Genomic DNA, 27,638 nt, shown 5'->3' on the forward strand with positions numbered 1-27,638 from the left:
GTTTTAAACGGCCCCGGCTGAGTTTGAGGAAGTTTGTTTGGCCGTCCTTCTTTTGTAAGGGCAGGAGATATTGTAATAAACGCACGGGGCGGACACGAAACCTCCACTCTTGCGTTTAGAGACCATTACATGTTATTTTAAGATGCATGGCCTATGCTAATATATATATATGCGAAAAACAAATGAGAAACGGCGAGAAAGGCACATTATTTAATAAATAAAAAGATTACACGGAAAAACAAACGCATAGTTTAGACACTTTTTATTATAATGTCGCATTTTTGTCATAATTCAGGAAAGTTAGTTCCAACCTTAGTGCATGATATATACCTGTAAACACTTCCATTCAAACATTCCCAAATGCTACCCCGCCTTTTTTTCTACAGGAACGAAGAAGACCGAGCCCCGCCGACAGGTGCGCTTCCACACTCTGTCCACCAGAGCTCGCCCTTCGACGGCCCAGAGTGCTCTCCAGGGCTTCTGCTCAACTTGGGTTCGGAGTCGGACGCAGAGTTTGGCTCAGTGGGAGGGATCGGCGCTTTTGTTTCATGTTCATCCGATCTATTAATTCCGTTTGGAAATCAAAGCGATACTATTTGCTACCTGCCCAGTAGGGCTGGACGGCTGTCGGAGTTTGTTCCTGCTGCGACGGAGCACAATGAGACCGAAATGTGATGTTTTTAAAAGCATAGCAAACGTTTTGGACTGGGGTTTTGCACTGTTCGCCTATTGATATTGGACATAATACAATACATTGGAGGGATCTGAGCTCTTGGTGCATGATATAAAAGGTGAGCAAGATAGCGTACAGAAAGTTTATGCGTAAGGTTAAAGACTATTATGCCTGTAACTTTACTTCCGAGTGCGACAGGCTGCTGTTTTTTCGGTAGGCTACAGATGTGACGAGTCGCCTGTGAATATTTTTGTATTCCTATCAACACGTTGCTTCAGTGTCTTTGCCTGATCACGTTTAAAACGCTGCTCTCTGAAACCCATCTGTTAATCCATCTTATTGATGTGTTTCGTTAAACGAAAAAAAACTATGCTTCTAATTTAGCCTAGAAGTAGAAAAGTGTCCCCGCTCAAGGGACTTGTGCATTTCTTGCTACATTGGCCAAAAAATTTTTTAGACTCGTGTATTGGATGTATTAGTTAGGACACATTCAATTTAGATTTTCGTGCCATTACATTTGAATGCTGTAAGGCTGATCTCATTCTTATCAAATTTCCTTTCTTTCCTTAAAAAAAAACTAAAAACGACCCATCTAGGTTTCTCTCTTCCAAGTTTCTGCCCATCGCTCTCCCCGCCAGCCATGGGGTGTTTGCGGGTTGTGAGTGTGGGCCTGCTGTTCGTGTGTGTATGGGTCCAGAGCGCGGCCGACGGTACCCACCAAGACCCCATGGACCGCTCTTTGACGTCCAAGCAAGAAGCAAGCGAGGCTTCAGGTGAGAGAGTGTGTGTGTGTGTGTGTGTGTGTGTGTGTGTGTGTGTGTGTGTGTGTGTGTGTGTGTGTGTGTGTGTGTGTGTGTGTGTGTGTGTGTGTGTGTGTGTGTGTGTGTGTGTGTGTGTGTGTGTGTGTGTGTGTGTTATACCAGAATGATTGTGTCGTTTATAGAACCAACAGCTGGTTTGTTGGTCATTAGGAAGCCAAAGCGTGACCCTAGCTGCTACACCTTGGTCCCCATCCATGCATGGGGTCTCCTCCCGACTCAGGCTGGGAGTCACTGGGGGACAGCTGGTTGCATACTGGGACTGGCGGTATTCATTTAGGGGCCGCAGTGCCCCAAGGCCCTCCCGGCACACCTTTCAACACAAACAAGTCTTGGGCTCTTTACTCTTATGCAATAATCCGTCACAACTATTAGTCCCTAAAACCTGAAATGCGCCTGTACCGAAGATCATGGACCAGCAGTAGTGTGTGATGTTAGTGCTTGCCCACCACTCGGACACATCCAGAGGTTTGTGTTTGTTGACTTTGTGGGAAAAGGTTTGAGAAGCTGAAGCACGAGGCTGGAAGAAGTTTACCCGCTTTTAAAATATCTGGACGAAATCTGGAGAGTGTGAGTGTGAGTGTGAGTGTGAGTGTGTGTGTGTGTGTGTGTGTGTGTGTTTGTGTGTGTGAGACAAAGAAACATCCTGCCAAGTGACTGTCGGCAGAAGATGTATAGAAGATGCTCATGATGCAACAGGTCCCAGATCACAACGTGCACACGCCCTTCAGATACAGTGAATTACAGAGAAACACATTACAGAGAACAAAGGTGTGTGTGTGTGTGTGTGTGTGTGTGTGTGTGTGTGTGTGTGTGTGTGTGTGTGTGTGTGTGTGTGTGTGTGTGTGTGTGTGTGTGTGTGTGTGTGTGTGTGTGTGTGTGTGTGTGTGTGACACACATGTGATGATTCCCTCTGGTGCTATTATTAGAATCTCCGCCAGGAGAATCCGTTACATTCCAAAATAAACAACACACACACACAGACAGACACGGACAGGCTGGTGCTAGGTAAATCATTGCCAATGTCTACGTCGAGATATAAATCAGCCATGATTTCAGTTCAGCCACTCAGCCCCTCTTTAGGTGTATCTGGGTTTTGAAATGGGGCAGTAGGCAGCCATTGACAGCCATTCTATTCCAAATGAGTGTTTAGCAGTTTAGAGTGTACCAACTGCTGTGGCTAGGTTCGTTTTTTATCCAATAGAGCCCATAAATGTGCAAATCCACAAGTTTTGAGCTGTGAGAGACCGCCACTGCACATGCCCGTGGATCTAGTGACTGAGGTGTGCGGTTACAATCCTGGGGGAGGCGTTAGGCTGCGCTTGAGGCAGTGTGATCAGAGTGCAGACCAACGTGCATGTACACATCCTTCGTATGGATGCAAAAGACGAATCCATTTCGGTAGGGTTCTTATGCCTCCTCAATCCATTCCTCTCCGCCTGTTGGATTTCAATTGAGCCTGCAGAGTACTCGTGTTCGTACTACGGTTTAAAGAACACTCCCCCCCCCCCCCCCCAAACTCACACTTTTGGATATGCTGAGCCTCTGCCTTTCTATATATATATTATATAATTGTATTATAGTATATGTGTATTATTATTATTTTTATATATTTATTGACTACTATTTATTGATTGTAGTGTTTTGTGTTTTGTGATTGTGTGTGACTTGGATTAGTATACTATCTACTGCGAAACAAATTGCCCCATTGGGGCACATAAAGTATCTTTTTGAACTTGAACAAGTACGAGTTGAATGGGTCCACGAAATGCGGATAAAACCTGTGAGTTTCTGAGTCCCATGTTGTGAAATGAGGGGATTGCAGTATCGTTAACAGAGCGTTCAGTTAGTAGCCTAGCTTACAGCCACGGTCCTCGCTCAGAGTTCTTGCAGCGCGCCTCGGTCTCTAAGTCTCTGAGCTTGAGCAGTGGCCTGTGAAAACAGTATCGAAACCTGTGGATTCGTTGGTTTGTGTGAACCAGCGGCGGACACCACCTGGCCAGAGCAGTCCAGGAGGTCTTATTTGTGTCGTAAAAGGCAAACCCATAGCCGTGGGAGCTGCTAAACAGTCGTTTGGAATAGAATGGATGTCAACGGCTGGCCAACCGCAAGTGTGGAACAAATATGGCTGATTAACATCTCGGCATGGAGAATTTCAGAAACGAACCTGAGGTCCTGACAAACAGGCCCAGTGCTTTAAACAAACCAGCGGTCCAGATACCTAGGAGACAAGTTGTCGTTTGGAATATTTGTGTGTGTGTGTGTGTGTGTGTGTGTGTGTGTGTGTGTGTGTGTGTGTGTGTGTGTGTGTGTGTGTGTGTGTGTGTGTGTGTGTGTGTGTGTGTGTGTGTGTGTGTGTGTGTGTGTGTGTGTGTGTGTGTGTGTGTGTTGCAGCGATTGTATGGGGGGGAGCCATTGCATGCCCACCACAACTTCCTGGATTTGACAACGTTTTTGTGACATCACCGGAAACGAGAGACCGAAATAAACTAGAAGTATGCTCCGTGGGAGGATGTGGGCGTTGCATCATTTATCATAAGCAAGTTCTGTTTTTTATGAAGCGCTGATGAGTTAACGAAGCACGTCTGTGACATGTCCTTCTTGTAACTGACACGATCTTCTCCTGCCAATTCCTCAGCCTATTGCGAAACATCTAGAGATGCTTGCCTTACACTTCCTCGAACTGAATAATGGTTGTTAAACTGGATTCATGCAAACTGTGTTGAACAAGCACAGACAGGTCACCAGGCCTCTGTTGGAAAGAGGATGAGGTGTTCCGCTCTTATGGTTCCCTGCAGATCCTTTAGAGATCAGTGGTCACACAGCGGGTTTTCCGATGCGGCGCTCGCTGCAGATCTATTGTTACGGCGGAATGAATGCTTAACAGTGTATTGTTAGTGCTAACGTGGAAAGAATCTACCGCATCACCATCGTCATGCTGCTGATGCAAGACCGTCCCTCCCTTACCCCTCACATCTCGTGTCACAGAAGGCCGTTCTCTCACCCCCTCTGCTTCCTTCTTTCCATCTCCTGTTTCTGTCTCCCTTGCTCTTTGCTTTGCTGTTTGGTTCACCTCGCTAATCTTTCACAGGCTCCTCTCTCTCTCTCTCTCTCTCTCTCTCTCTCTCTCTCTCTCTCTCTCTCTCTCTCTCTCTCTCTCTCTCTCTCTCTCTCTCTCTCTCTCTCTCTCTCTCTCTCTCTCTCTCTCTCTCTCTCTCTCTCTCTCTCTCTCTCCTTTTACTCTCTCTTTTTCTCTGCCTCTACGAGGATTGTTGACATTAGGATTGGTAGCAGAGAAGAACTGTCACATGACACCACACTGCTAACAGCGCTGCACTGTCCAGCCATAGATATTCGCACTTCTATTCATCTTTGTCAATTAATTTCAACCTCCTCCTCACATTTCTGTCTTTTATCTGCAAAATTCGGCATTAAAAAAAACAGGGTCCAACAATCCACCCTGGTCCCTGCTTTGATGAAAAACGAAGTGACTCAATGATCTTCAAATGGCTACCGTGGAATAACGCTCGGTGTCCGTCTATCTGAGCAGCGGCCTTATCTCGGACTTTGTTTGCAAACGGGGCTGTGGGGTCACACAGCTCCGCAGCTGTCGAACCACGTGGTCCCACGAGTGATCCTACAGGGCTTTGAGTCTCTTAACATGAAGACTGTTCTAGAATGCATTTGAGCCGGCCTGTTTGTTTTCCTTTTCCCACGTGTCACTGATCTGCCCGTGTTCGTCCGGGCCCTCCAACAGGAGGCAGTAGCATGATGTGTCCTGGAAAGGTGATGCTTCACTCTCTTCTGCTCGAGGTTTCCTTGCTTTTTACCTTTTAGGGTTATTGGTGAAGTTTCCCCCCCACCCCCCCCCCCTCCATACACACACACACACACCTCCACCCTCGCCTTGTCCAGCCTGGGTGCGCGTTCTGGGCCATGTCAGGGTTCCCCCTTAATCTGGGATCAGGCAGGCCTACTCGGTTACAGCAGAACTTCCAGGGGAGACAGACTACTGTCTCTACCTGATTATCTGTGGCCTTTGCAGACTACTACCGGCGGGCTATGTGTTCGGCAATCATGCGCTCTCGGACAGATACCCGCCTCCTGCAACATGATTGGTTGAAGGGAATAAGAAGCGAAAGAAAGGGAAACGTTGCTTTCACCCAGATTTGAGATTTTCTGCTTTCAGATTTGAGATTATTTCAAATCAGTTTTTGTGACTAAAGTACCCCTTTTTTCTTTTTAAAGATTGTTTTGAAGGTTTCTTCCTTTTTATTGTAGAGTGAGTAAGACAGGAAGGTACAGGAAATAGAGGGGAAGACATGCAGTTAAGGACAACCGTCAGGTCGCTGCAGTAAGGACTGGGCCTTAGACGCGTTCTACCTGGTGAGTGGAGGGGATACATTTATATATGATATAAATGAATCCCCTTCCAGGCTATCAGGATGTTGAAGGGGACACAGAGAGACACCGCTGGGCTTGATCGACACAAGAGGCCCGCGGCTCTGACACGTTGCTCACTTGATCAGATCCTGTAAAGGATTTAATTTTTCTTTTGTGTGAAGCACATTGAATTGCCACGTGTATGAAATGTGCTATACAAATAAATTTGCCTTGCCTTGCCTTGCCTTGAAAAGCCTGGCTCATGCTGGCGGCCATCGGAAGACCTTTTCGCTTGTTGTCCCCGCATAGTCGGAGCTGACGCAAGCAAAATGCAGTGGTTTACGCACAGTGTGTACTCTTGGTAAGGATGATTGTTAGTTGGTCAGAAAGTCATTCCATTCTGTTCAATTTGACACTGAAACAACACGGTGGGTCATAACAATGTAGATTTCCTCTGTAGACGATAGTAATATCTTGTATTGTTTACTAGGTGATAAAACCTTTTACTGCATCACCACAACAATGATAGTTTTACATAAATGACGCTGTAATTGGCAGTCCCAAAGTAATTGAATACAGCGATAAGGAAGTTAACAACAAAAAACAACGTCTTGCTTCCGTGAAGGTAGAAGGAAGTGATTGATAGAACAGATGGATTTACTAAGCTTGGAGTATGTCAAGGCTTGATCTGAACTCAAATTTCGGATTTGGACACGCACAAAGAATTCTGACGGTGCGAGGATCAGTAGTGAGTTTGGGATCTCCTTGTGACCTGAGAGGGTTTGTGAAGTGGCGTGGGTGTGATTCATCAACTTCCATCCGCGATTTGGACTGCGTTCACCTGTGTGGACGCCGCGGTCAGGATTAAAGAGCCCAGTGAGGTTGTCCTCAAACGTGTCTGCCATCAGTGATTAATCCTAATCTACAGCAGGTTTGAACAGCTGTCAAACCTCTTACTGTCTGTTAAGGAGTGACATTGTTTTCTGCGGGATATCCATGTGATTCTTCCCAGTCCCCACCAGGGTGTTTCTGTGGACGTAAACCCCTGCTGATAAGCGTCTGCACCGCTGCGTTGGTTCCTCAGGCGACTGAGGACGCTGTCCTAATATTTATCCAGCTCCCCAGAGAACTATGCTTGTCCCCCCCCCCCGCTGAGCTGCACACTCAGTGACACTGTCACACTGAGACAAAACACACGCACACACAGTATTCTATACTGGACTTTTAAATATAATTGTTGTATTCCATATTTCACTTCGTAGATATGTAGTACTTAATATTAAACTTTTTGATGTTGATCTAAATTTAGTATTTTACTTAAAAAAAAAAAAAAATCATACTTTTGCTTTTGGCTTCTTTCTACCTGCAATGGTAATGGAAACCTTTTTTTCCCATGCCAATAAAGCCGTTTTGAATTGAATAGATAGAGATAGAGAGAGAGGGGGGGCGTCTATCTCTGTGTGTCGTTCGTACACACTGTGTTGTGTATTTGTGTTGGCTGTCATGCAGGACTGTGTAAGTGTACCATGTGTGGCAAAGGTCTTGGTGTTGTTGTGTCAGTTAAATAAAGAATGGCCTGGCTGGATGTCAAGTTAAATGCACACACACACACACACTTACACACACTCACACACTGACGCATTTTGAGGTCCAGAGCCGATTGTCAGCGCAGAGTGTGGTATTGGTCATCTATGGTGAAAGGGTCTTGTGTTCTTCAGGGGTGTCATGGAGTTGAGGGAGGCCTCTCTGTAGACCACAGAGCTTTGTTCCCTCCGTCACCACTGACATGGACCAGAACCGCATTGCCCAGAACAACCGGTGGTTCGGCACGGTTAGAAATAAAACAGGAACGAAGGCGGGTTGAGGAAGACAGTGCCATTCATCTCATGACAGAGTTGCATCGGTGGCATCCTGACTTGCTTTTAGTGTTGATCCAAGTAGATTAGACTCAAACACTAGGCTGACTGTAATAGACTGGAGGATAGAGAGATCAGAGCAGAGGAAATTTGGCAGTACTGACATAGGCCAGGCAAGGCTAGACCACACCAGAATAGACGACAACTGGGCGAGGGGGGGCGGGGGGGTGTACTACTACAAAGCAGCCCTGTGGTATCCTGTCTGCACCGATTGTAGACGGAAGAAGGGAATCCTGCGAACCTGCCAACAAGTTCAAACAGGCCGTCCTCACTTACTCTCTCACTACCCCTCGAAGGGTTTCTGTCTGTTATGTAGCTTTACTGCCGTTTTAAACTGCTTTCTGTTGTTCTGATGGCAGGCTAGCAAGATCCTTGTTCATCGCATTGCAACGCCTCACTTTCGGTATTGCAGGATGTGTTTTGCACGAGGGTGTGATCGTGTTAGTGTAGGCAGGAGAAAAGGCCCCAAATGGCCACAGATAGTCTTTATCTAAAGCGAGTTTAAATATGTTCCTCTTACCCAGAGTCCCCCAGTATCCTCCCTCCCACTCGGGAGGATACTGGGACTCACATGAACTTGTTTCCTCTCACTTCTTGTTCACTGCAGTGACCTCACCGTCTTATCATTGACGGGGAAAACATGTTCTGCTATGTACATCAATGACACTGCTGTTTGGTTGAGTTTTTCTGTCTGGGAAGCAGTTTTAAAGGCGGTATCTTTTGCACTTGAAGGCTGTAATCTCGCAGCGGATCTCTCTCTCTCTCGCTCTCTCTCTCGTCGTTTGCTCGCTTTCTCTCCGTCTCTCTAGCTGCTAACTGTCTCCCTCTGTCTCTCTCTGTCTCTGTCTCTGTCTCTGTCTCCCTCTCCCCCCTCCCTTCCCCTCGAGCATTACTGTGTTCCCAGAGGGCCAATGTATTTAATCAAGAACACGTATGAGACTCCATGTTGGTCCCTAGGAAGACACGTGTGTGTTTTATTCAATGTTCTTTGGTGTTTTCAATCGGAACATACTCTGCCCATCAGGGACCTATATTCAGTATACATTCCCAAAACGATGTCCCTTCCAAAAGCGGGTTCTAGTAATGACTGAAAATAGAGTTGTTTACACTAGTAATTATTCCACGAAACATGTGATGTCCCCGGCGTTTAACAGAGGACGTTTTCCCTCTCGTTAGGATCGCCACATGACCCGCCGTCCCTGCGACAAGACCCGCCCTGTTTGTACACAATACAACACCACACACACACACACACACACACACACACACACACACACACACACACACACACACACACACACACACACACACACACACACACACACACACACACACACACACACACACACACAGCTTATCCGGGCCTGTGGTTGAGGCTTAGGAGTTAATATTGACAGTGTGTGTGTAAGAATTTTTGTGTGTGTGTGATAGCACGATCCCCCCCCCCCCCCCCCACTCTATGTCTGTCTGTCTCTCTTTGTCTTTCTCTATATCTGTCTGCGTTTTTGTGTTTGCATGCTTGCTGTATGTCCGTGTGTCCATGCCTTAAAGCATCATATGTTGAATCGTTTTCTGGTCTGTTTCTCAGGCAGAATTCCCCAGATAGGTTAACATGTTCTTATCCCGTAGTTCCCTTGCACACTGTAGGGGGCGCCACTCTAGGTGTCAGACCCCTAGGTAGAAGTTGAGGCTAGACATACAATAGATTTCCAAAAAGTGTGAGGGTTTGTCGCAGTGGGTAGGGTATGGCTTTGCCTTTTATTAATGAAATATTTCAGAATCCAAAGCTAGCTGTTAATAACTATTCTTTGAGCTATAGTTGACAATAGAGAAATGTATTTGGATGAAATACTAGTCAGTATAACGCCACTGCAGACATAGGTCATAGCTACGTAATCCAACCGTATAGCAGAGGTAAGTGCAAATATATGATGTATGTGTATAAAGGACAATTTGTTAGATCTATATCATATTATTGGAAGTATTTCAACTAATGGTAACTCAATTTGTACCAAGAGAGCACATATTTTGGAAGAGTTGGAACTTCAAACATCTATAACTCTATCAGGGTAAGCAGTTCCATGATAAACATAGCATTGAAAGTAAAAAAGAGACAATGACATCCATTTCTGTCATCTCTCGCTCTCTCGCTCTCTCGCTCTCTCGCTCTCTCGCTCTCTCTCTTGCTCGCTCTCTCGCTGTCTCTCTCAATGGGGTAAGTTTGTCCACTTCTTGGGGTTTTGCAAGTCTTGTCTGTACTCTTAAAAGGTTTATACTAACAAACTGTCACTAGTATCTCTCTGTCTAACCTATAGTTCCTCCCTCGTTTCCTGTGCCCGGTCAAACCTCCAGTCTGTACTCTGCATAGATCTCTGTATGGTAGATAGTGTCCAAAGACTAAAGACACCATTGTGGCAGCTTCTAGGACATGTCTCTGTGAAGATCTAATCTAATGTTTTTGTACCTAAATTAGATTGTGAAACAAATCCATTCAATAAACTTTTGAATAGTGAATATTTACCTAGTTAGTATAATAGTTACATAATTAGCATTTCTTTTTCTAACAGGTATGCAGGTCTGTGTCTCTCTGCGTATACATTTTGTTGATTGTGTCTTTCTGCATACATGTGTTACCGACTCTTTGTGTGTGTATATGTGTGCGTGATAGTGTCTCTCTGTGTAGATCTGTGTGTAATAGACTGTCTCTCTGAATATATCTGGGTAATAGACTGTCTCTCTGTGCAGATCTGAGTAACAGACTGTGTCTCTCTGCATAGATCTGTGTGTAATAGACTGCTCTCTGCATAGATCTGTGTGTAATATACTGTGTCCCTCTGCGTAGATCTGGGTAATAGACTGTGTCTCTCTTTGCAGATCTGTGTAATAGACTGTGTCTCTCTGCATAGATCTGTGTGTAATAGACTGTGTCTCTCTGCATAGATCTATGTGTAATAGACTGTCTCTCTTTGCAGATCTGTGTAATAGACTGTCTCTGCTGTGTGTAATAGACTGTGTCTCTCTGCATAGATCTGTGTGTAATAGACTGTGTCTCTCTGCATAGATCTGTGTGTAATAGACTGTGTCTCTCTGCATAGATCTGTGTGTAATAGACTCTGTCTCTGCATAGATCTGTGTGTAATAGACTGTCTCTCTGCATAGATCTGTGTGAAATAGACTGTCTCTCTGCATAGATCTGTGTGAAACAGACTGTGTCTCTCTGCATAGATCTGTGTGTAATAGACTCTGTCTCTCTACATAGATCTGGGTAATAGACTCTGTCTCTCTACATAGATCTGGGTAATAGACTGTGTCTCTCTGTATAGATCTGGGTAATAGATTTTCTCTCTGAATATGTATTTTTAACAGAATGTGTCCCTCTGCATAGATCTGTGTATGATAGACTGTGTCTCTCTGCATAGATCTGTGAGTAATAGACTGTCTCTGAATGTATATATTTAATAGAATGCGTCTCTCTTCATAGATCTGTGTGTGATAGACCAGCTGCTGTGTGAGGATGAGAACATGATGCTGAGTTTCGAGGCGATTCACAGCATCCACAAACTGATGGACGACGACGCTGATGGGTCAGTGGACACCAAGGAGACGGACGGGGTAAGACACACACACACACGTACACACACACGTACACACGTACATGTACACACACATGTACACACGTACACACACACGTACACACACACGTACACACACACGCGTACACACACACGTACACACACACACGTACTGTGGTAACCCGCTACCCAAATGAGCCGGGTTCCACTGACAAATCTCGCTTGGCGTAGGGTTTTTAGCCATGGCAGGCATTTATTGCAGACAACGTAAATCAGACAATGCAGACGCGGTCTCTAGGGTCTCCGTGAGCCTCTAGCCGCTCGTGGACCAGAGCGCTTACTGCGTCCTTGTTCCTGGTCTCCCGAGCCGTGCTGTGCTGTGCTGGTCCTCCTTTTAAGATGGCTCCGGTGCTTTCGGCCAGGTGTCCCCCAATCACCCTGATTGGGGTGCCGAAAGGGCTGCTCTCCATCGCCGGCTGGTGGGTGGGGGTGGTACACCCCGTCCTCCACGGTACCCCGGGCCCGTCCAGGCCGAGGACCACGTGGCGGGATGCCACAGTACACACACACACGTACCCACACACACGTACACACACACACGTACACACACACACACACACACACACACACACACACACACACACACACACACACACACACACACACACACACACACACACACACACACACACACACACACACACACACACACATTCTCACTCACTAGATGGATAAGAAAACATATCCATATATAGTATGTGAAATCCACCTGATTGTATGCAAAACTTAAATGTCAGCATTACAGCATCGCACCATGGCCGTATTGAATACATGATGATGTGATGCATGTATATTGTCACACTAACAACTTTGTATTTAGATGTATTTGAATTTAGAATGTTGCGCTGCAGCTGGATAAGGATTAGCTATTAAAGGCTCAGCTGTGGTTCCACGTCGACGCAACGCAAGGGGGTTTACGGACCCCCTTTACGTCCTCGCGGACCCTCCGTGCGTCCACCGAAAGGGCCTGACGTGCGCAAATATTGTAACCTTGCGTCGTAGAGACACCGCAGCAAGGGCTGTGATTGGTCCGCTCACTAAAACCCGACGCAGAACAAAAACAGCGTGAAAGTGTCTGCGTGGTCATTGCGATGCGTCGACGTGGAACCATAACTGAGTCTTAACACAATTCTCTCTCTGTCTCTCTCTGTCTCTCTCTGTCTCTCTCTGTCTCTCTCTCTCTCAGTTTCTGCGTGAGGACATGAACTCCAAAGACCCCCGGGCCAAGCATAACAGCTTCCACCGGGCGGACCTTCTCATCAGCCTGGAGGACATGTGGACGTCCTGGAAGAGCTCCCCAGGTCTGGACCCCCCCGGGACCACAGGGCAGTAGATCAGTAGTGGGATCGCTGGCCTCGAGACCCCCCTGATCACATGACCTGCCTCTCTCTGATTCGCTAGATCGATCGGTCGGCCGCATCCATTTCCCGAAAACACAAAGTTTCCTTGGGCCAATCAGGGACTGTTTGGTAGTCGATGAGTATGACGAAATACAGGCCTCCGCTAGAAAAACAGTTCTCCAGTAGCAACGAGCCGTCACGGTAGCATTAGCAGAGTACACAAAGCCGCAACTGCAGTTATTGCAGAAGTACACTCGGTAGCAACCCTTTTAACAAGAGTATGCCCTGTTTCTCGGGAGGGGAAGACGTTTTTTCGCCGTGCTTTGAAGTGTATCGTCCCGCTGATTGGCCGAAGGTCCAAGTGGGCGGGCTTGGGGTCCGGAAGGTTCCGTGTAGCCCAACAGAACGCAAGGTCATGTGATCAGGAGAGTCTCCTGGCTTCGGGGGTTCGCTTGGCTGACCCCCCTCGTAATGAACCCTCTCCCTCCATGCGCTCGTCTGAGTAACGGATGGACAGCGAGGGCCGAAGGGGTCTTTAACGTGTCACAGATGTCGTAAGGGATGAGCTCATGGTTCCACCCACGGGTTGACCCTGCAGTTCTTCATGGGAAACGGATTGTACGGACTGATCTGTTCCAGTCGGGTGTTGAGGACATACATTCTGATATAATTAAGATTACTACTGATGTTTGTTTGTTTGTATGTTTAGTTTATGCATGAGTTAAATTATAATGAACTAAGGGCTGTTAAGGACAGTCCATCTACACTGAGTCCCGCTAGCTTATTGCCAACGGAAGTGTAGCTTGCGTAGTTTCACTGCCATATATAGGCACGGGGTCTTTGCAACTTGGAGCAACTCCAAGAATTATTTTATGAAGATAGAAAATGTGTAAAATATATGAGCCGACAAATTTAAACATGGAAGACATTTGTGCTCGCACAACTATTTACTGATGCACACAACTGATTTGTGACCCAAATAAAATAAGAAATGTGGTTGATTTGTGAGTCTACAAATCTGGTTGAGGTTCAGTTAAGTGCAATCCAGTTGCACCACTGTCCCCAGCAAATTGGATTCACTCGGTTTGTCTGACATTTCAGTGAACATATTATGTAAACGCAGATGTTCAGTTGTAGGTAAACCCCTACGAGATCATTAAGGCAGTGCGCGCCAACTCAATCAGCAGGCAGTTTTTTTAGGAAGGCTACCATTCAGTCATTCCGAATAGTAATTATTATCATTAGTTGATGTATCGTTTTAAGTTTGGTACATCAAATGACTTTGCTTCATAGTTCGTTGTACTCATCTGAAGATAGTGAGATTACTAAGTAAAGGGGAGCTTCGTAAGAGTAAAGTTTTTACCCGATTACCACAGCAAGCAGAGGCACAGTCCAGCATCAAGTTATTGTGTGTGTGTGTGTGTGTCTATCTAGTATATAACTGGACGCTTGAGGACATGGAGACCTGGCTACTGAGCTGCGTTGAGCTGCCTCAGTACATAGACACCTTCAAAAAACACAACATCGACGGCAAGGCCTTACCCAGGTAGGACACACACACACACACACACACACACACACACACACACACACACACAGTACACACAGTACACACAGTACACATCTGGGGCCTTATGTTAGGACCTCTCCCCACTGGGATATTGGGAGTTTTTCTTGGCCCATGTCAGGGTCCTGGGTGCCATCTCGGGTCATGTGGTTTATGAAGCCCTCTGAAAAGTGCTCTGTTTAATAATAATTATATTTCTCTCTGTCGCTGTGACTCTTTACCAGGCTCACTGTGAAGAACTCCACCCTCTTTGTCTTGCTGCTGAAGATTTTGGACCGGGTCCACGTGCAGAAACTCCAGCTGAAAGCTCTGGACACGGTCCTGTTTGGCCCACCCCTGGGTACGTGTGTGTGTGTGTGTGTGTGTGTGTGTGTGTGTGTGTGTGTGTGTGTGTGTGTGTGTGTGTCGACATCCAGCCAGACCATTCTTTATTTAACTGAGGCAAAAACACCAAGACCTATGCCGCCTACTGTACACTTAAATAGTCCCGCATGACAGCCAACGCAAATACACAACACAGTGTGTAGTTACTTATGTGCTCACTGAGATAGACGCTCCCCTCTCGCTCTCTCTCTATCTCTCTCTCTATTTAATTAAATTGAAAACGGCTTTATTGGCATGGGAAACAAAAGTTTAAGTGGACAATGCAGTTGAAAAAATAAGCCAAAAGGATAGAATGAATTGTATCAAATGTAAAAAGTTAAAAATACAAATTGTTAAAATTCAAAAAGTTTAATATTACATTTATAAAGAGTGAAATATGGAATGCAACAATGATATTTAAACATCCCGTATAAAATGTCTCCTCTGAATGGGTTAAACACAGCTGCTTTGGTTTGAGGATATGTGCAATAGTGCAATTATCATGAGCAGACAGAAAAAGTGCAGTTTCGTGATTGCAAAAATGTACTGATGTTTTTTCTCTCTTCTCTGTCTGTCTGTCTGTCTGTCTGTCTGTCTGTCTGTCTGTCTGTCTGTCTGTCTGTCTGTCTCCTCGCTCTCTCTCCTCTCTCTCTCTCGCCCCCCCTCTCTCTTTGTCTGTCTGTCTGTCTGTGTTTCTCGTCTCTCTCTCTCTCTCTTGCCCCCCCCCCCTCTCCCCTCCCCCCCTCTCTCCCCCCTCCCCCCTCTCTCACCCCCCCCTCTCTCCCCCCCCCAGCGGGCAGACAGAGCCTGTGGAAGGACCTGGCCCTGGGCTGCTCGGTGCTGATGGCGCTGGCCGGCTGCTGGTTCGCCTGCACCCAGAGCCGGCGGTCCCGGGACCACCTGGGCCAGCTGATGAAGGACCTGGAGGGCCTGCAGTGCGCCGAGCAGAGCCTGCTGGACCTGCAGGAGAGGTCCGCGCGCACGCACACACACACGCACACGCACGCACACGCATGCACGCGCGCGCAAGAACACACGAGCGCAAGAACACGCACACAAACACAAACAAAAACCCACGAGCGGACACACGCACGCACACACACATGAGCACACACATGAACACATGCGAGCGCAAGAACACGAGCGCACAAGACACTAGCACACACGAACAAAGACACACACACACATGAGCACACACACAGACACACCCACGAGTACACACACATACGCACACAAACACACACAAAAACCCACGAGCGGACACACACACACACACACACACACACACACACACACACACACACACACACACACACACACACACTCTGTCAGGGTCGGAACTCGTCCGGCTGAAGGCGGTGTTGTGCGGCGTCACACGTTGACACCTTTTAGCTTGGCGTCCGTCCTTCCTGTGACTGGGTCACAGCTGCTAGCCGCTCCGTACAGAACTTCATGACCGGGTTGTGTCGTCCGGGTCGGGCTCCGGTTTCCATTCAGCTTTCTTTTTATTATGATCGAGAATGTTGGCTGTCGGTCGTAGCTTAGCAGGAGTCTCGCGGTCCGATCGGCGTAGGTGTGTAGTCCCCAGTTGTCTGCTCAAGGGGACAACCTCGCCCGTTCAGATCAGAAGGATCGTGTATATAAACGGGTGCATCACCTGTTTTCCATGCGCCATTAGCCGCTAACTGGGTAATTAGCAGCTCGTCGTAGCCTGCGACAGGTTTTAAAATAGCTCAACGGGAGCTATTCTGGGAACGACTCGATAGTGTCGTTAACTTGTCTTGCGTCACATTTCGATATATATTCAACACAATATTCGGTGTTGTGAGTGATGTGCTTCCGCCGCTCACTGAGTTTGTGTGTGTGATCCCTCCGCGTGAAGGGTTTGAGCTTTGCAAGCTCTGCTCAGCTCGTCTATTGATGACTCGGGGTGTGAATGCGTAGTGGACCCATTTCAGAGTAGGGAAAAAAAAACACAGGTGTAGCTCATAACGTAAGTGATGGGTCTGTTCGTTTGACGTATGGCAGTGCACCAGTATGGACACAACCAGTCAAGTGAATTTGAATTGGCCAGGCCGTTGCTTAGGACAGACATAAACCAATCTAATTAAAGGAACAGGAAGTTAAGTTTCCCCACTATAAACAATAAAAGCAAAGGGTCCATTATTGCAAGTGAGTTGTGTTGTACATTGCTCTTCGGGTGTGTGTGTGTGTGTGTGTGTGTGTGTGTGTGTGTGTGTGTGTGTGTGTGTGTGTGTGTGTGTGTGTGTGTGTGTGTGTGTGTGTGTGTGTGTGCGCGCGCGCTATTGTGAGACTGATCTTGCTGTCAGGGATTGTGTTGGCTGTCTGAACTCCTTACATGGTCAAAGAACAGCCAGCCTCTTCGAATATACAGCTTCTCTAGTTCAGGACGGACTCACACTCACACTTAAACACCCACACGCACTCAGGCACACTGACACACACACACACTGTTGGTTGCAAACACACACACACCCAATGTCTGTGGCAGACACACACACACACACACTGCACATTACCTATAGTGACGTATGCAAATAAACATACTTCCTCTATTAACAGTAACACACGCATATTTCTTACACACACACGCACACGCACGCACACGCACACGCACACACACAGGCGCGTACGTACACAAACTAATGTTTTTTTCTGCAACATCACCTGTTGCAACAAACCCACCGACACCCACATGGGAACTGTTATCAAGAGCACATGTGTGCTCACTGGGTTATTGAGTCATTCTTTCGGTCTTCCCTCTTTTTTTCTCTACCCTTCTTTCTTCATTTCTGTGTTGTAAAAACCGAGGTTCCCCTTCGTGTCTCCACGCCTGTCGTGCGTCTGCCGTAGGAGCGCAGACAAGCCGTGAGGACGTTTGCATTCGGTTGACATGACAACCTTTTTCATTGTGGACAGAGAGGTGTGACCTGTCAGGCCATCTTCTCATTGTTGGCGCAAATTAAACACACGCTCTCTGTATACAAGCCGATAAAAGCACTGGGTACTTGATTAACAATGTGCACGGTCGGGCCACAAACGCACACACACACACACACGCCCACGCGCACGCACACAAACACTCAAGCAGACGTAAACACAGATAGTCCATTTGAGTCAATTGTATAATTGAATTATGCGTCCATATTTCCGCTTGTTGATTCGCTAGCCCATTGCAGAAGTTTGGCATGCCTCCTAAAATAGCATGCTTTTTATTTTTTCAATTTTTCTCTCTCTCTGTCGCACTCTTTCTCTTCAGCCTCTCTCGATTCCACTTTCCATCTATCTTTCTCTCTGCTCTCTCACACTTTTTGTATTATTACTGCACTATCTCACTTTCTCTCTCTCCTTTGACAAATTAATGGAAACACACACACACAAAGACACATTCCCTCGCTAATAGGGCCTCAGCAGTTTTCTAAACAACGACAGCGCCACCTGCTGGTGCCAAACAAAAAACCACCCAGGGCTGGTGATGGAAGGTGACTCGAGGCCTGGCAGTGGCTCACACATTGCAGACAAGGTGCACAGTTGACAGGTTTCAATGGACAACTGAGAAGGGCACATCACAAGAGGTCTTCAACATGACACTGTGGCAAACATGACACCAGTGAACAGCAAATAAAGACGAGGACACGAAGTACAGTGAAATTGAACCGTAATCCTAATGGAGATCAGACATAAGAAAACACATGAGAAGCCCTGAAAAGTAGACCTTTGAGGGGCGACACGACCTCGTTGCCATGTTGGCGCCTCACCAAATGGCCATGATCGCCTTCTACGGGGTATAATTGTTGGGAGTGGATCTCCATTCCTTGAGGTACAATGTTCAAAATAATATTTTTCTAAGTCTGTGTTCCCATTCGAGCTGAACAGGGGATTCGCTTTAGGGATGAGATGGACTACAATCTAGTAGGGGTTCATGTGCATGACATGGAGTGTAAGGCTTGTATCGGCATATTTCTATCAAGGAAATAATGCATGGCGTACATTCTCGGAAAAGCGTTTAACCGACTTAACCGGTATTTTCAGGCGCCGACAAGCAAGTGCAGCAACGACAAGCAATTCTCTTTCAAGTGAAAGTCGACTCCTCGACTCGGCGTGAACCCTAGTAGTGAATTTACACTTAGCCTCTTGACCTCGAGGTTCCCCAGATTCGGGAAGGCCGCGATCACTCTCTCAGCAAAAGGCGTACAACAATGCCCTTACTATGTAGAAATAGTCATATCAAATTAAACATGAGAAACTCAGCTACAAGCATGTCATTTTTACACGCACACAAAACCCAACTCAAACACCAGGCATATTAATTAGACAAATTAGACAATTTAAAAATAGGCTGGAGCTTAAGAGGTTAGACAACGACCCCTGCAGTTCCAGGCTCTCTGTGTCGCGGGTGTTGTTTGCGCGTTAGCATGAAGCTAACGCTGCAGAAGCCGCTCTTAGTTTAGTTTAGGTTCGTTTATTTGTTTATAGTTTCGTGGACAGTCCCCTTTGATTAACTGTACAGTAAAATGAGCAGCTTTAGCCTATTATTTTTGCCTATTTGGCTAATTTCCCGCTGTGGTCCTCGGCCAGTTGTCAACAGGCAACCTAAATTACATTAGTTAAGATTAAAATCTCGATATATATATATCCAAGATTAACCGATCCCGTGCCCCCCCAGGCTCCAGCGGGCCCACGAGGAGCAGCGCACCGTGGAGACGGAGAAGGAGACCATGGAGGAGAAGCTCCGGGACGAGATCAGCACGGCCAAGCAGGAGGCTCGGCGGCTGAAGGCGCTGCGCGAGGGCACGGAGAACGAGAGGAGCCGGCAGAAGTACGCCGAGCAGGAGCTGGAGCAGGTGGGGGTCCGGGGGTCCGCCGCCGCGGTGTGGAGGGGGTGGGGCGCGGTACCGCTGGACTGGGAGGGGGAGTAGAGCTGTCACAGACTGGACCTCTCTCTCTCTCTCTCTCTCTCTCTCTCTCTCTCTCTCTCTCTCTCTCTCTCTCTCTCTCTCCCCCCCCCCTCATCCATCCACCCTCTCACCCTGCCCCCCCCCCCTCTTGTGTGGTCGCTGCAGGTGCGCATGGTCCTGAGGCGGGCCGAGAAGGAGCTGGAGTCGCGGGCCAGCTGGGCGCCCCCGGAGAGCCTCCAGAAGTGGCTGCAGCTCACCCACGAGGTGGAGGTGCAGTACTACAACATCAAGAGGCAGAGCGCAGAGCGACAGCTGCTCCAGGCCAAGGAGGGGGTGAGGGCCCGCCCTGTGGAGCCACACGCACGCCTTCATGTGGAGGCTCGCGCACGCACACACAAGCCCCCACTACATACACACTCACTGACTTAATGACTCACTCACTCGCTCCCTGACTCGCTCCCTGACTCACTCACTCACTCACTCACTCACTCCCTTACTCACTCACTCCCTTACTCACTGACTCACTTACTCACTTACTCACTTACTCCCTGACTCACACACTCACTCCCTTACTCAATGGCTCACTCACTCACTCCCTTACTCACTCACTCACTCACTCCCTGACTCACTCACTCACTCACTCACTCACTCACTCACTCACTCACTCACTCACTCACCTCCTGACTCACTCACTCACTTACTTACTTACTTATTTACTTACTTCCTTACTTATCTACTTACTTCCTTACTTATTTACTTACTTACTTGCATGCGCACACACACAGACGTACATTGCAACATTACAACTGTGTGCTCAATCGCACAATGTGACAGTGTGTATTCACACACGCCTGACCAGACAGACGTGCATCCTCCCCGGTGATGATCCCCGTTATGCGCAGTGTTATGAACGGTGATCTGACGCCGACGGGTTCATTTCAGGCCGAGAAGATCAAGAAGAAGAGGGGTTCTCTGTTCGGAACGTTCCATGTGGCTCACAGCTCTTCCCTGGACGACGTTGACCATAAGATCCTGACCGCCAAGTAAGGACAGGCTTGGACTTCAGTTATTATTAGTTGCATTATTATTTGTAGGATTATTGGTATCAGAAACGTTTATGGCTCGTCTTTTTGTTATCCTTTTTTTGTTTTTCTATCTATGAGCACTGATTTTAGGAGATGCATCTCATCAAGTATTTAATCAAGAGATCACCACAAAGTTTATTGGTGAATGTGTCAGTCTGTCTAAAGGTGCTGTAGGTTTGATTTGAGAGTTAAAAGAGAAAAGAGAGAGAGAGAGCAGGATTTTGAAACGAAACAATGATGTTTCCACCCTCGCTACGATTCTCTTTTTGCAGTTCACGCATTTCTCTCTTCAGGGAAGACGCCCTATTTGGTCAGAAATGATCCCTAGATATTCAGATAAACAGATATTCTCACAGCGCCTGTCACTCCCTGATAGCTGACTATGGGCTAGCCCTTTCTAACAAAACACCTTCAATAATAATAGCTCTTAAATCAAACATACAGCACCTTTTAGGACAAAGGTGTCGGATTGCAAAAGCATTGGTTAATGGTGCCACGGTCCTTATTCACAGTTGGTTTTATATTTTACACTCCAATGCAAAAAACGGATCAGGTGAGACTGAAATTAATTGTTTAAGAGACTGGTGTCTGCCATCGTGGTAGTAATGGTGCACCTCCTGCCTCTCCTCCTCCTCTTCCTCCTCCTCCTCCTTTTGGGACTCCTGCTTCTCCCCTTCTTCTTCACGCTCCTTGTCATGCTCCTATTCGTGCTCCTCCTCCTCCTCCTCCTCCTCCTCCTCCTCCTCCTCCTCCTTTTGGGACTCCTGCTTCTCCCATTCTCCTCCTCCTCCTCTTCTTGCTTCTGCCTCTCCTCCTCCTCCTCCTCCTGTTTGTGCTCCTCCTCCTCCTCCCCCTCCTCCTCCACCCCATCCTCTTCCTCCTCCACCCCATTTTCCACCTCGTCCTCGTCCTCGTCCTCGTCCTCCTCCTCCTCCTCCTCCTCCTCCTCCTCCTCCTCCTCCTCCTCCTCCTCCTCCTCTCAGACAGGCCCTGGGGGAGGTGACGGCGGCCCTGCGGGAGAAGCTCCACCGCTGGCAGCAGATCGAGGCTCTGTCGGGCTTCAACCTGGTCAGTAACCCCGGCCTGCCCGCACTGGCCGCCCTCCTCAACCTGGACCCCGCCTTCCTGGGCCTGCGCTCCGCCGCGCCCCAGCACCTCCTGATCTCGGACGACCTCGACGACATGGACGAGGACATCTCCCCGGGCACCCTCAAGTGTAAGGTCACGCAGATCGAAACCGACCAGAGCGGGCGCGCCGATCCGACCAATCAGAGCGGTCGCGTAGATACATTGACCGGATCATTGAGAGAGGTCACCGAGAGACACACTGATCGATACTGATCGATCTGACGAATTTGAGAGGTCACGAAGATACACTGATCGGACCGTTCAGAGAGTTCTCACAGGTACACTGATCTGACCAATCGGAGAGTTCTTACCATTTAAATTTAGAGCATTCAGCAGACGCTTTTATCCAAAGCGACATACAATCAGTCCATTCGTCAGAAGAAAGAGAAACAACAATATATCGCTGTTGGTACGATGAGGTTGTTCATAAAACAAGTGCCAAGCACTTACAATCGCCAAGTTAACCCATTCCCCGTATACAACAAAGATAGCTCGGATAAGGAGCTACACGATGTTAAGTTCCATTTTTTTAAGTGTATACAAAACACAATAAGTCTGCACATTAAGTCCCAGGACGTTCAAACACGCAGTAAGAGCGTAAGAGGGCTGTTTTAGGGGAGTAAGGGAGGAGGAGGGTTAGGGTTAGGGGGTGAGGAGGAAGGCTCTGCAGCGTCCAGGTGAACTGTGAACTGGTCACACAGGTACACTGATTAGACCAATCAGGAACACTGGAGGGCTATGGACCGAAAGGAACACCAAGGCACAAGGCTGACTAATCAGTGGGCGCAAGAAATGTAACAGCTGAGTCGTTTAAAATCATAAAAATTACTTCACAAAAAAAATAAACTTCAAACACACGGTTTGAAGTTTGTGTGAAGATTTGTATTTAACAGTAGTCAAGCTTAAAAGTCCCTCCTAATGCAGGCTGATAAGATCTTATTTTCTTGGACTTTTGGTCTGCATACGAAATCTTATAAGGAGTTTACAAAGAGTACAATCATATCAATCGAGCAGAAGTTACATATTCTGGTTTAGATTCCTTCCTAAAACACTGGTTCGTCGGCGGACACCAGCTTTTTTTATTTTTATATATTTTTTACCCATCCCTCCCCTGATTGGTTCCCTGCAGACGCAGCCTGGCAGATGGACCGCAGAGTGAGCGACATCTGGCCTATGAGTGGCATTTCGGACAGCCAGTCTCCATGGAAGCACTCTGGTTGGACCCTCCCACCTTCTCTGTCTCTCTTTTCCCCACAGCCGCACGTTACATTTTCCTTTCCAATCGGCTGTCTTCCTTTATTGTTTGTCGGTTTCAAACTGACCAGTCAAATGTCAATTGTTTAACCCCCCCTCAAACCTTCTGGCTAACACCTCACATTGTGTAGAGATGTTTCTATCCCCTTAGTGTTGAGCTGCCAGTATACATCTTTGTATATGCTTCCTCCCTCTGGTTCTTCTTGTCTGTGCTCTGCTTATTATTAACATGCACACACTGTCCTACATGTCCTTGAAAGCTGTTCTCAAGATGTGACACATCTTGTTTAATCTTCCTTCCTTCCTCTCTTCACCACCGCACTTTTCCACTCGTAGCCCTCATCATTCATGTTCCCCTTCCCAGTGGACAGCCAACTCCTCAACTCTGTCATATCCTCACTCTCTGCCTCACTAACATCCTCTTCCAGGTTTACATGTCGGGGTCAATCCTCCGTAAACAGACCAGTGGATATAATAAAAGATCTGCCTATTTTTTTAAATGTACATATCAGGGGAACTCCTGTGGGAAGAAAAGCATTGGCCCTTTTTTCGGACTCGTTGTAAATCGGAACCCTATATTTCTAATCTCTGTTCCAGCGCCAAATCTGACCCCCCTGCGACAGAGGAAAACAGACCCTGTGCTGAACCTGGGCTCCCACAGGTTGGTTGATGGGCGGAGCCTGTCCGGGCAGGAGGGGTGTGGTCACGCCACGTCCCGCCCCCCGGCCCCGCATCCCCGTGCACGCCAATCTCGGAGTCACTCCATTGGCCAGCTGGAATTCCTCCCCCTGCCTGCCTCCATGGCCTCTTCGTTTTCCCATCCCTCCATGGTCCCCCCCTCCTTCTCTCTATCTCTGCCTCCTTCCTCCTGCTCCTCCTCCTCCTCCACCTCCTCCACTGCTCCTGCTGACTCCTCCTTCTCCGCTGAGGCCGACGCCCGCTTCTCCACCCTGCTCTTCCGCTCCTCCTGCTTCCATTCGGTGGAGGGCGTGTCCTGCCTCCACGCAGCAGGGGGCGCTGTGCTGGGCAGAACACGGCGCTCTCGCTCCAGCAGCTTTGGGTAGCTTTCTCTGCTTGGAGGTCACGATGGCACCCATGAGAAAAGCAGGCTTCAACACTGGTGACATATCGTAGGAAATACTTTATTACAAAGCCAATTAGTCGATTTGGACCCTAATTAACTAAGTAAATTAAGCACATACACATTTTCTTATGTTTCACTGTTCCAGTGTTGAGCTTGTGGGTGCTCATTCCCTCAATTTATTTTATTTATTTTATTTGACCAAGCCTGTGTTTTGATTGGATTTCATGGCTTTGCTTGTATTTGGCATTCGTTGAAGTTTTCACATCTTCATGAATTTAAGAATGTCAAGCTTTGTGTGAGGCCAATCAAAGCATGAAATCAATCACATTCACTCCCATGTATGAATCAGATGATATATATTATCTTTCCTTTATCTTTTTTATCTGTCATTTTTTTTGCTTCTTATATTCTATTCTCTACTATTGATTATACTCCTTCTCATTCTTCTCCTCCTTCTCATTCTTCTTCTCCTCCTCCTTCTTCTCCTCCTTCTTCTCCTCCTCCTTCTCCTCCTCCCTTCTTCTCCTCCTCCCTTCTTCTAACCATCTCTCTCTCTTCCAGGGACATCATAAACCGCTCGGACTCCGACTCCTCCCTCCCTCCGTCCCTCGTCGAATCACACCGCTCCCAGGCCGCCCCCTTGGCCTCCAGGCCCCGCCCCCCACCGCGCCGCGCCTGCAACGGGGCGGGGCTTCTCCAGTCCTCCCAGTCCTCCCAGTCCTCCGCCGGCGACGGGCTCTTCATGTCGCTCTCGGGCGGCCTGGAGAAGAGCTCCAGCCTCGGGGAGCTGAGGGGCAGCGTGCCCGCCACCCTGTCCTCCTCCTCCTACGCCTCCCGCTCCCTCTGCTTCCCCCCTCCCGACGCGGAGCTCACGGCGGGCCACGCCCCCTCCGGGCAGCACAACGGCCAGGGGGCGTCGCCCGCCAGGCTGCAGGCCCGGCGGACGACGGCCCTGGAGGACGAGGGAGGCTCGACGGGCGAGGACACGGAGGCCGGGGCGGTGACCAGCAGGCGGCGCCGCGCCTTCAACAAGATCTTCAGGAAGAGGACGTAGACACCCCCCCCCCCCCCCCCCGAGAGAGGGATGTGTTGACGCCAGCGCGTTGTGGGCTGACGATGGTCCAGGCGTTGGACAGAAGTACCAAGCTTTTCCTCACAGGGTCAGGGCCAGTAACCCCCGGAGGTGGGGTTCAGACCCAGAACGAGCCGTCTATTTTTCGGACTTTGGGCCACATCTCTGGCCTCTGTCGTTGTCCTTGTCGTTGAATTTCCTCATAAAGCGCGTTCATCCACAACACCACGTGTTTCTAAAGCTGGGGCTCCACGTGTTCTTGTCTTGTGAATCAAAGTTCTCTGACGCAGTCAAATCGTGTTTTCGCTCGTTATACAAATGCATCATTTGCATACATCATAACCTATATGAAATGTTTTTGTGTGTAGGTGTGTATGTATATATATAATATATATATTATTTTTTCCTGTCCGTTTGCACAAGTTTATATCCGTTTTTAAGACCCCGGTTCAATGTTGCCACAAGTCCAGACTGTGTGTCCAAGAGTTTTGTGTCTGTCTGTCTCTGCTTGAAGGTAGTTTGGGGTTAAACTATTAAGGAGCTATAATACCTGTTTATCTTCCACTTATAAATAACTTGGGTTTACAATGGGATGGTACATAGAGGCATTGCATGTTAGGCAGGATTGTCTTTTAGGGGATTTCCATCAACCGCGTCTGTCTGCCATTTTTAAAAATAAATTGTACAATATCTATAAAAGACGAACCTTGTTCGATGTTGTATATATATTGTGTACCTGAATTGATTGTAAATTACAAGTTTCTCTCAGATATATTTAAATGTAACACATTTGGCATACTAAGTATGCTAAATATGATCCACAATTCACATCTTATGGGACATATTAGAATTTACAATAAAATGTATGCAACAAAAATACTTCAGTTAATAAATGTGTTAAAAACAAAAGGCCAACTGCAATTGTGTTGAAGAGAGATAACTACATTCAATTAAAATGCAATTCCCCATTGATGTAAATGTATGTGGCAAAACAAGACAATAAAGTTATCTTTTCTGACTCAAACTGACTTTCCACTTCTCCCTTTCCACCAATGTTGGCAAAGATGCAGAACATTGTGTTGACCTCTCCGGCACGGCTAAGAACCCTCCACATCCTGGTATGTAGAAATGTCAAATGCCACAAGCAAGCTAAAATACATGACATTAATTAGCATCCATTTTGTTTTATCCTGTTTACATGCATGAAGCTGCTGTTCTAACTAACTAAAAAATAAATTGACATGTAGGCTACTTAGTGTATAGTGAATGCATTGATATTATTGGAAAGATGCATATACCTAATGTTTATTTTTTTATTGTACCTTAAATATATAGTCAATTACGTAAGATATTGCAACTGAACAATGTAACGGACTCATTTATTGAGTCAATTTCTTTGAGTTGAGAAACATCAGTCCCATTCAACTTCTGGTGGGTAAAAAATGAAAATGGTCAGTGTTTAAAAAAGACTTAAGGCCTTTAAAGGAGTATTCCCATAACTCACCTTGGAACAAAGTGTGTTTTTTTCAAACCGTTCAATCAAGGGTCTCATGAATATTAATTTGTCTCATCTCATCTCATTTTCGTCCGCTTATCCGGGGTCGGGTCGCGGGGGGAGCAGCTCAAGCAGGGGGCTCCAGACTTCCCTTTCCCGGGCCACATTGACCAGCTCTGACGGGGGGATCCCGAGGCATTCCCAGGCCAGTGTTGAGATATAATCTCTCCACCTAGTCCTGGGTCTTCCCCGAGGTCTCCTCCCCACTGGACGTGCCTGAAACACCTCCCAAGGAAGGCGCCCAGTGGGCATCCTTACCAGATGCCCGAACCACCTCAGCTGACTCCTTTCTAAGTAAAGGAGCAGCGGCTCTAATCCGAGTTCCTCACAGATGGCTGAGCTTCTCACCCTATCCCTAAGGGAGACGCCAGCCACCCTTCTGAGAAAACTCATCTCGGCCGCTTGTACCCGCAATCTCGTCCTTTCGGTCATCACCCAGCCCTCATGACCATAGGTGAGGATAGGAACGAAGATCGACCGGTAGATCGAGAGCTTTGCCTTGCGGCTCAGCTCTCTTTTCGTTACAACGGTGCGGTAAAGCGAACGCAATACCGCCCCCGCTGCTCCGATTCTCCGGCCAATCTCACGCTCCATAGTACCCTCACTCGCGAACAAGACCCCGAGGTACTTGAACTCCTTCACTTGGGCTAAGGACTCATTTCCTACCCGGAGTAAGCAATCCACCGGTTTCCTGCTAAGAGTCATGGCCTCAGATTTAGCGGTGCTGATCCTCATCCCAGCCGCTTCACACTCGGCCGCCAGCCGATCCAGTGAGTGCTGAAGGTCACAGGCCGATGATCCAATGAGGACCACATCATCTGCAAAAAGCAGTGACGAGATCCTCAGACC

General features: G+C 47.6%; 1 protein-coding gene across 2 annotated transcripts; it reads left to right on the plus strand.

Annotated features, from left to right (window-relative positions):
• Window positions 1-471: 471 nt before the first annotated feature.
• LOC132461004 (stromal interaction molecule 1-like) lies at window positions 472-26,258 on the plus strand. 2 transcript variants are annotated; one of them, XM_060056032.1, is made up of 14 exons: window positions 472-791; window positions 1,270-1,446; window positions 11,272-11,402; window positions 12,609-12,723; window positions 14,197-14,308; window positions 14,554-14,669; window positions 15,486-15,663; window positions 19,380-19,557; window positions 19,777-19,944; window positions 20,554-20,654; window positions 21,680-21,912; window positions 22,954-23,040; window positions 23,676-23,739; window positions 24,724-26,258. In XM_060056032.1, exons 2-14 carry the CDS (start codon window positions 1,314-1,316, stop codon window positions 25,214-25,216), a joined length of 2,109 nt encoding a protein of 702 aa, XP_059912015.1. In that variant the 5' UTR covers window positions 472-791; window positions 1,270-1,313; the 3' UTR covers window positions 25,217-26,258. The 2 variants fall into 2 exon arrangements, with proteins under 2 accessions (XP_059912015.1, XP_059912016.1); XM_060056033.1 differs by lacking the exon at window positions 23,676-23,739 and having other exon boundaries at window positions 476-791; window positions 24,724-24,866.
• The last annotated feature ends 1,380 nt before the right edge of the window (window positions 26,259-27,638 follow it).

Source organism: Gadus macrocephalus, chromosome 7, assembly GCF_031168955.1.
Source record: "Gadus macrocephalus chromosome 7, ASM3116895v1".
Classification (NCBI taxonomy): Eukaryota; Metazoa; Chordata; class Actinopteri; order Gadiformes; family Gadidae; genus Gadus; species Gadus macrocephalus.

Coding starts and splice junctions, on each gene's coding strand:
- LOC132461004 (XM_060056032.1), top strand. CDS start 1,314: ATGGGGTGTTTGCGGGTTGTGAGTGTGGGCCTGCTGTTCGTGTGTGTA. Junction 12,724..14,196: donor GTCCTGGAAGAGCTCCCCAG/GTCTGGACCCCC, acceptor GTGTCTATCTAG/TATATAACTGGACGCTTGAG. Junction 19,945..20,553: donor TGCTCCAGGCCAAGGAGGGG/GTGAGGGCCCGC, acceptor GGTTCATTTCAG/GCCGAGAAGATCAAGAAGAA.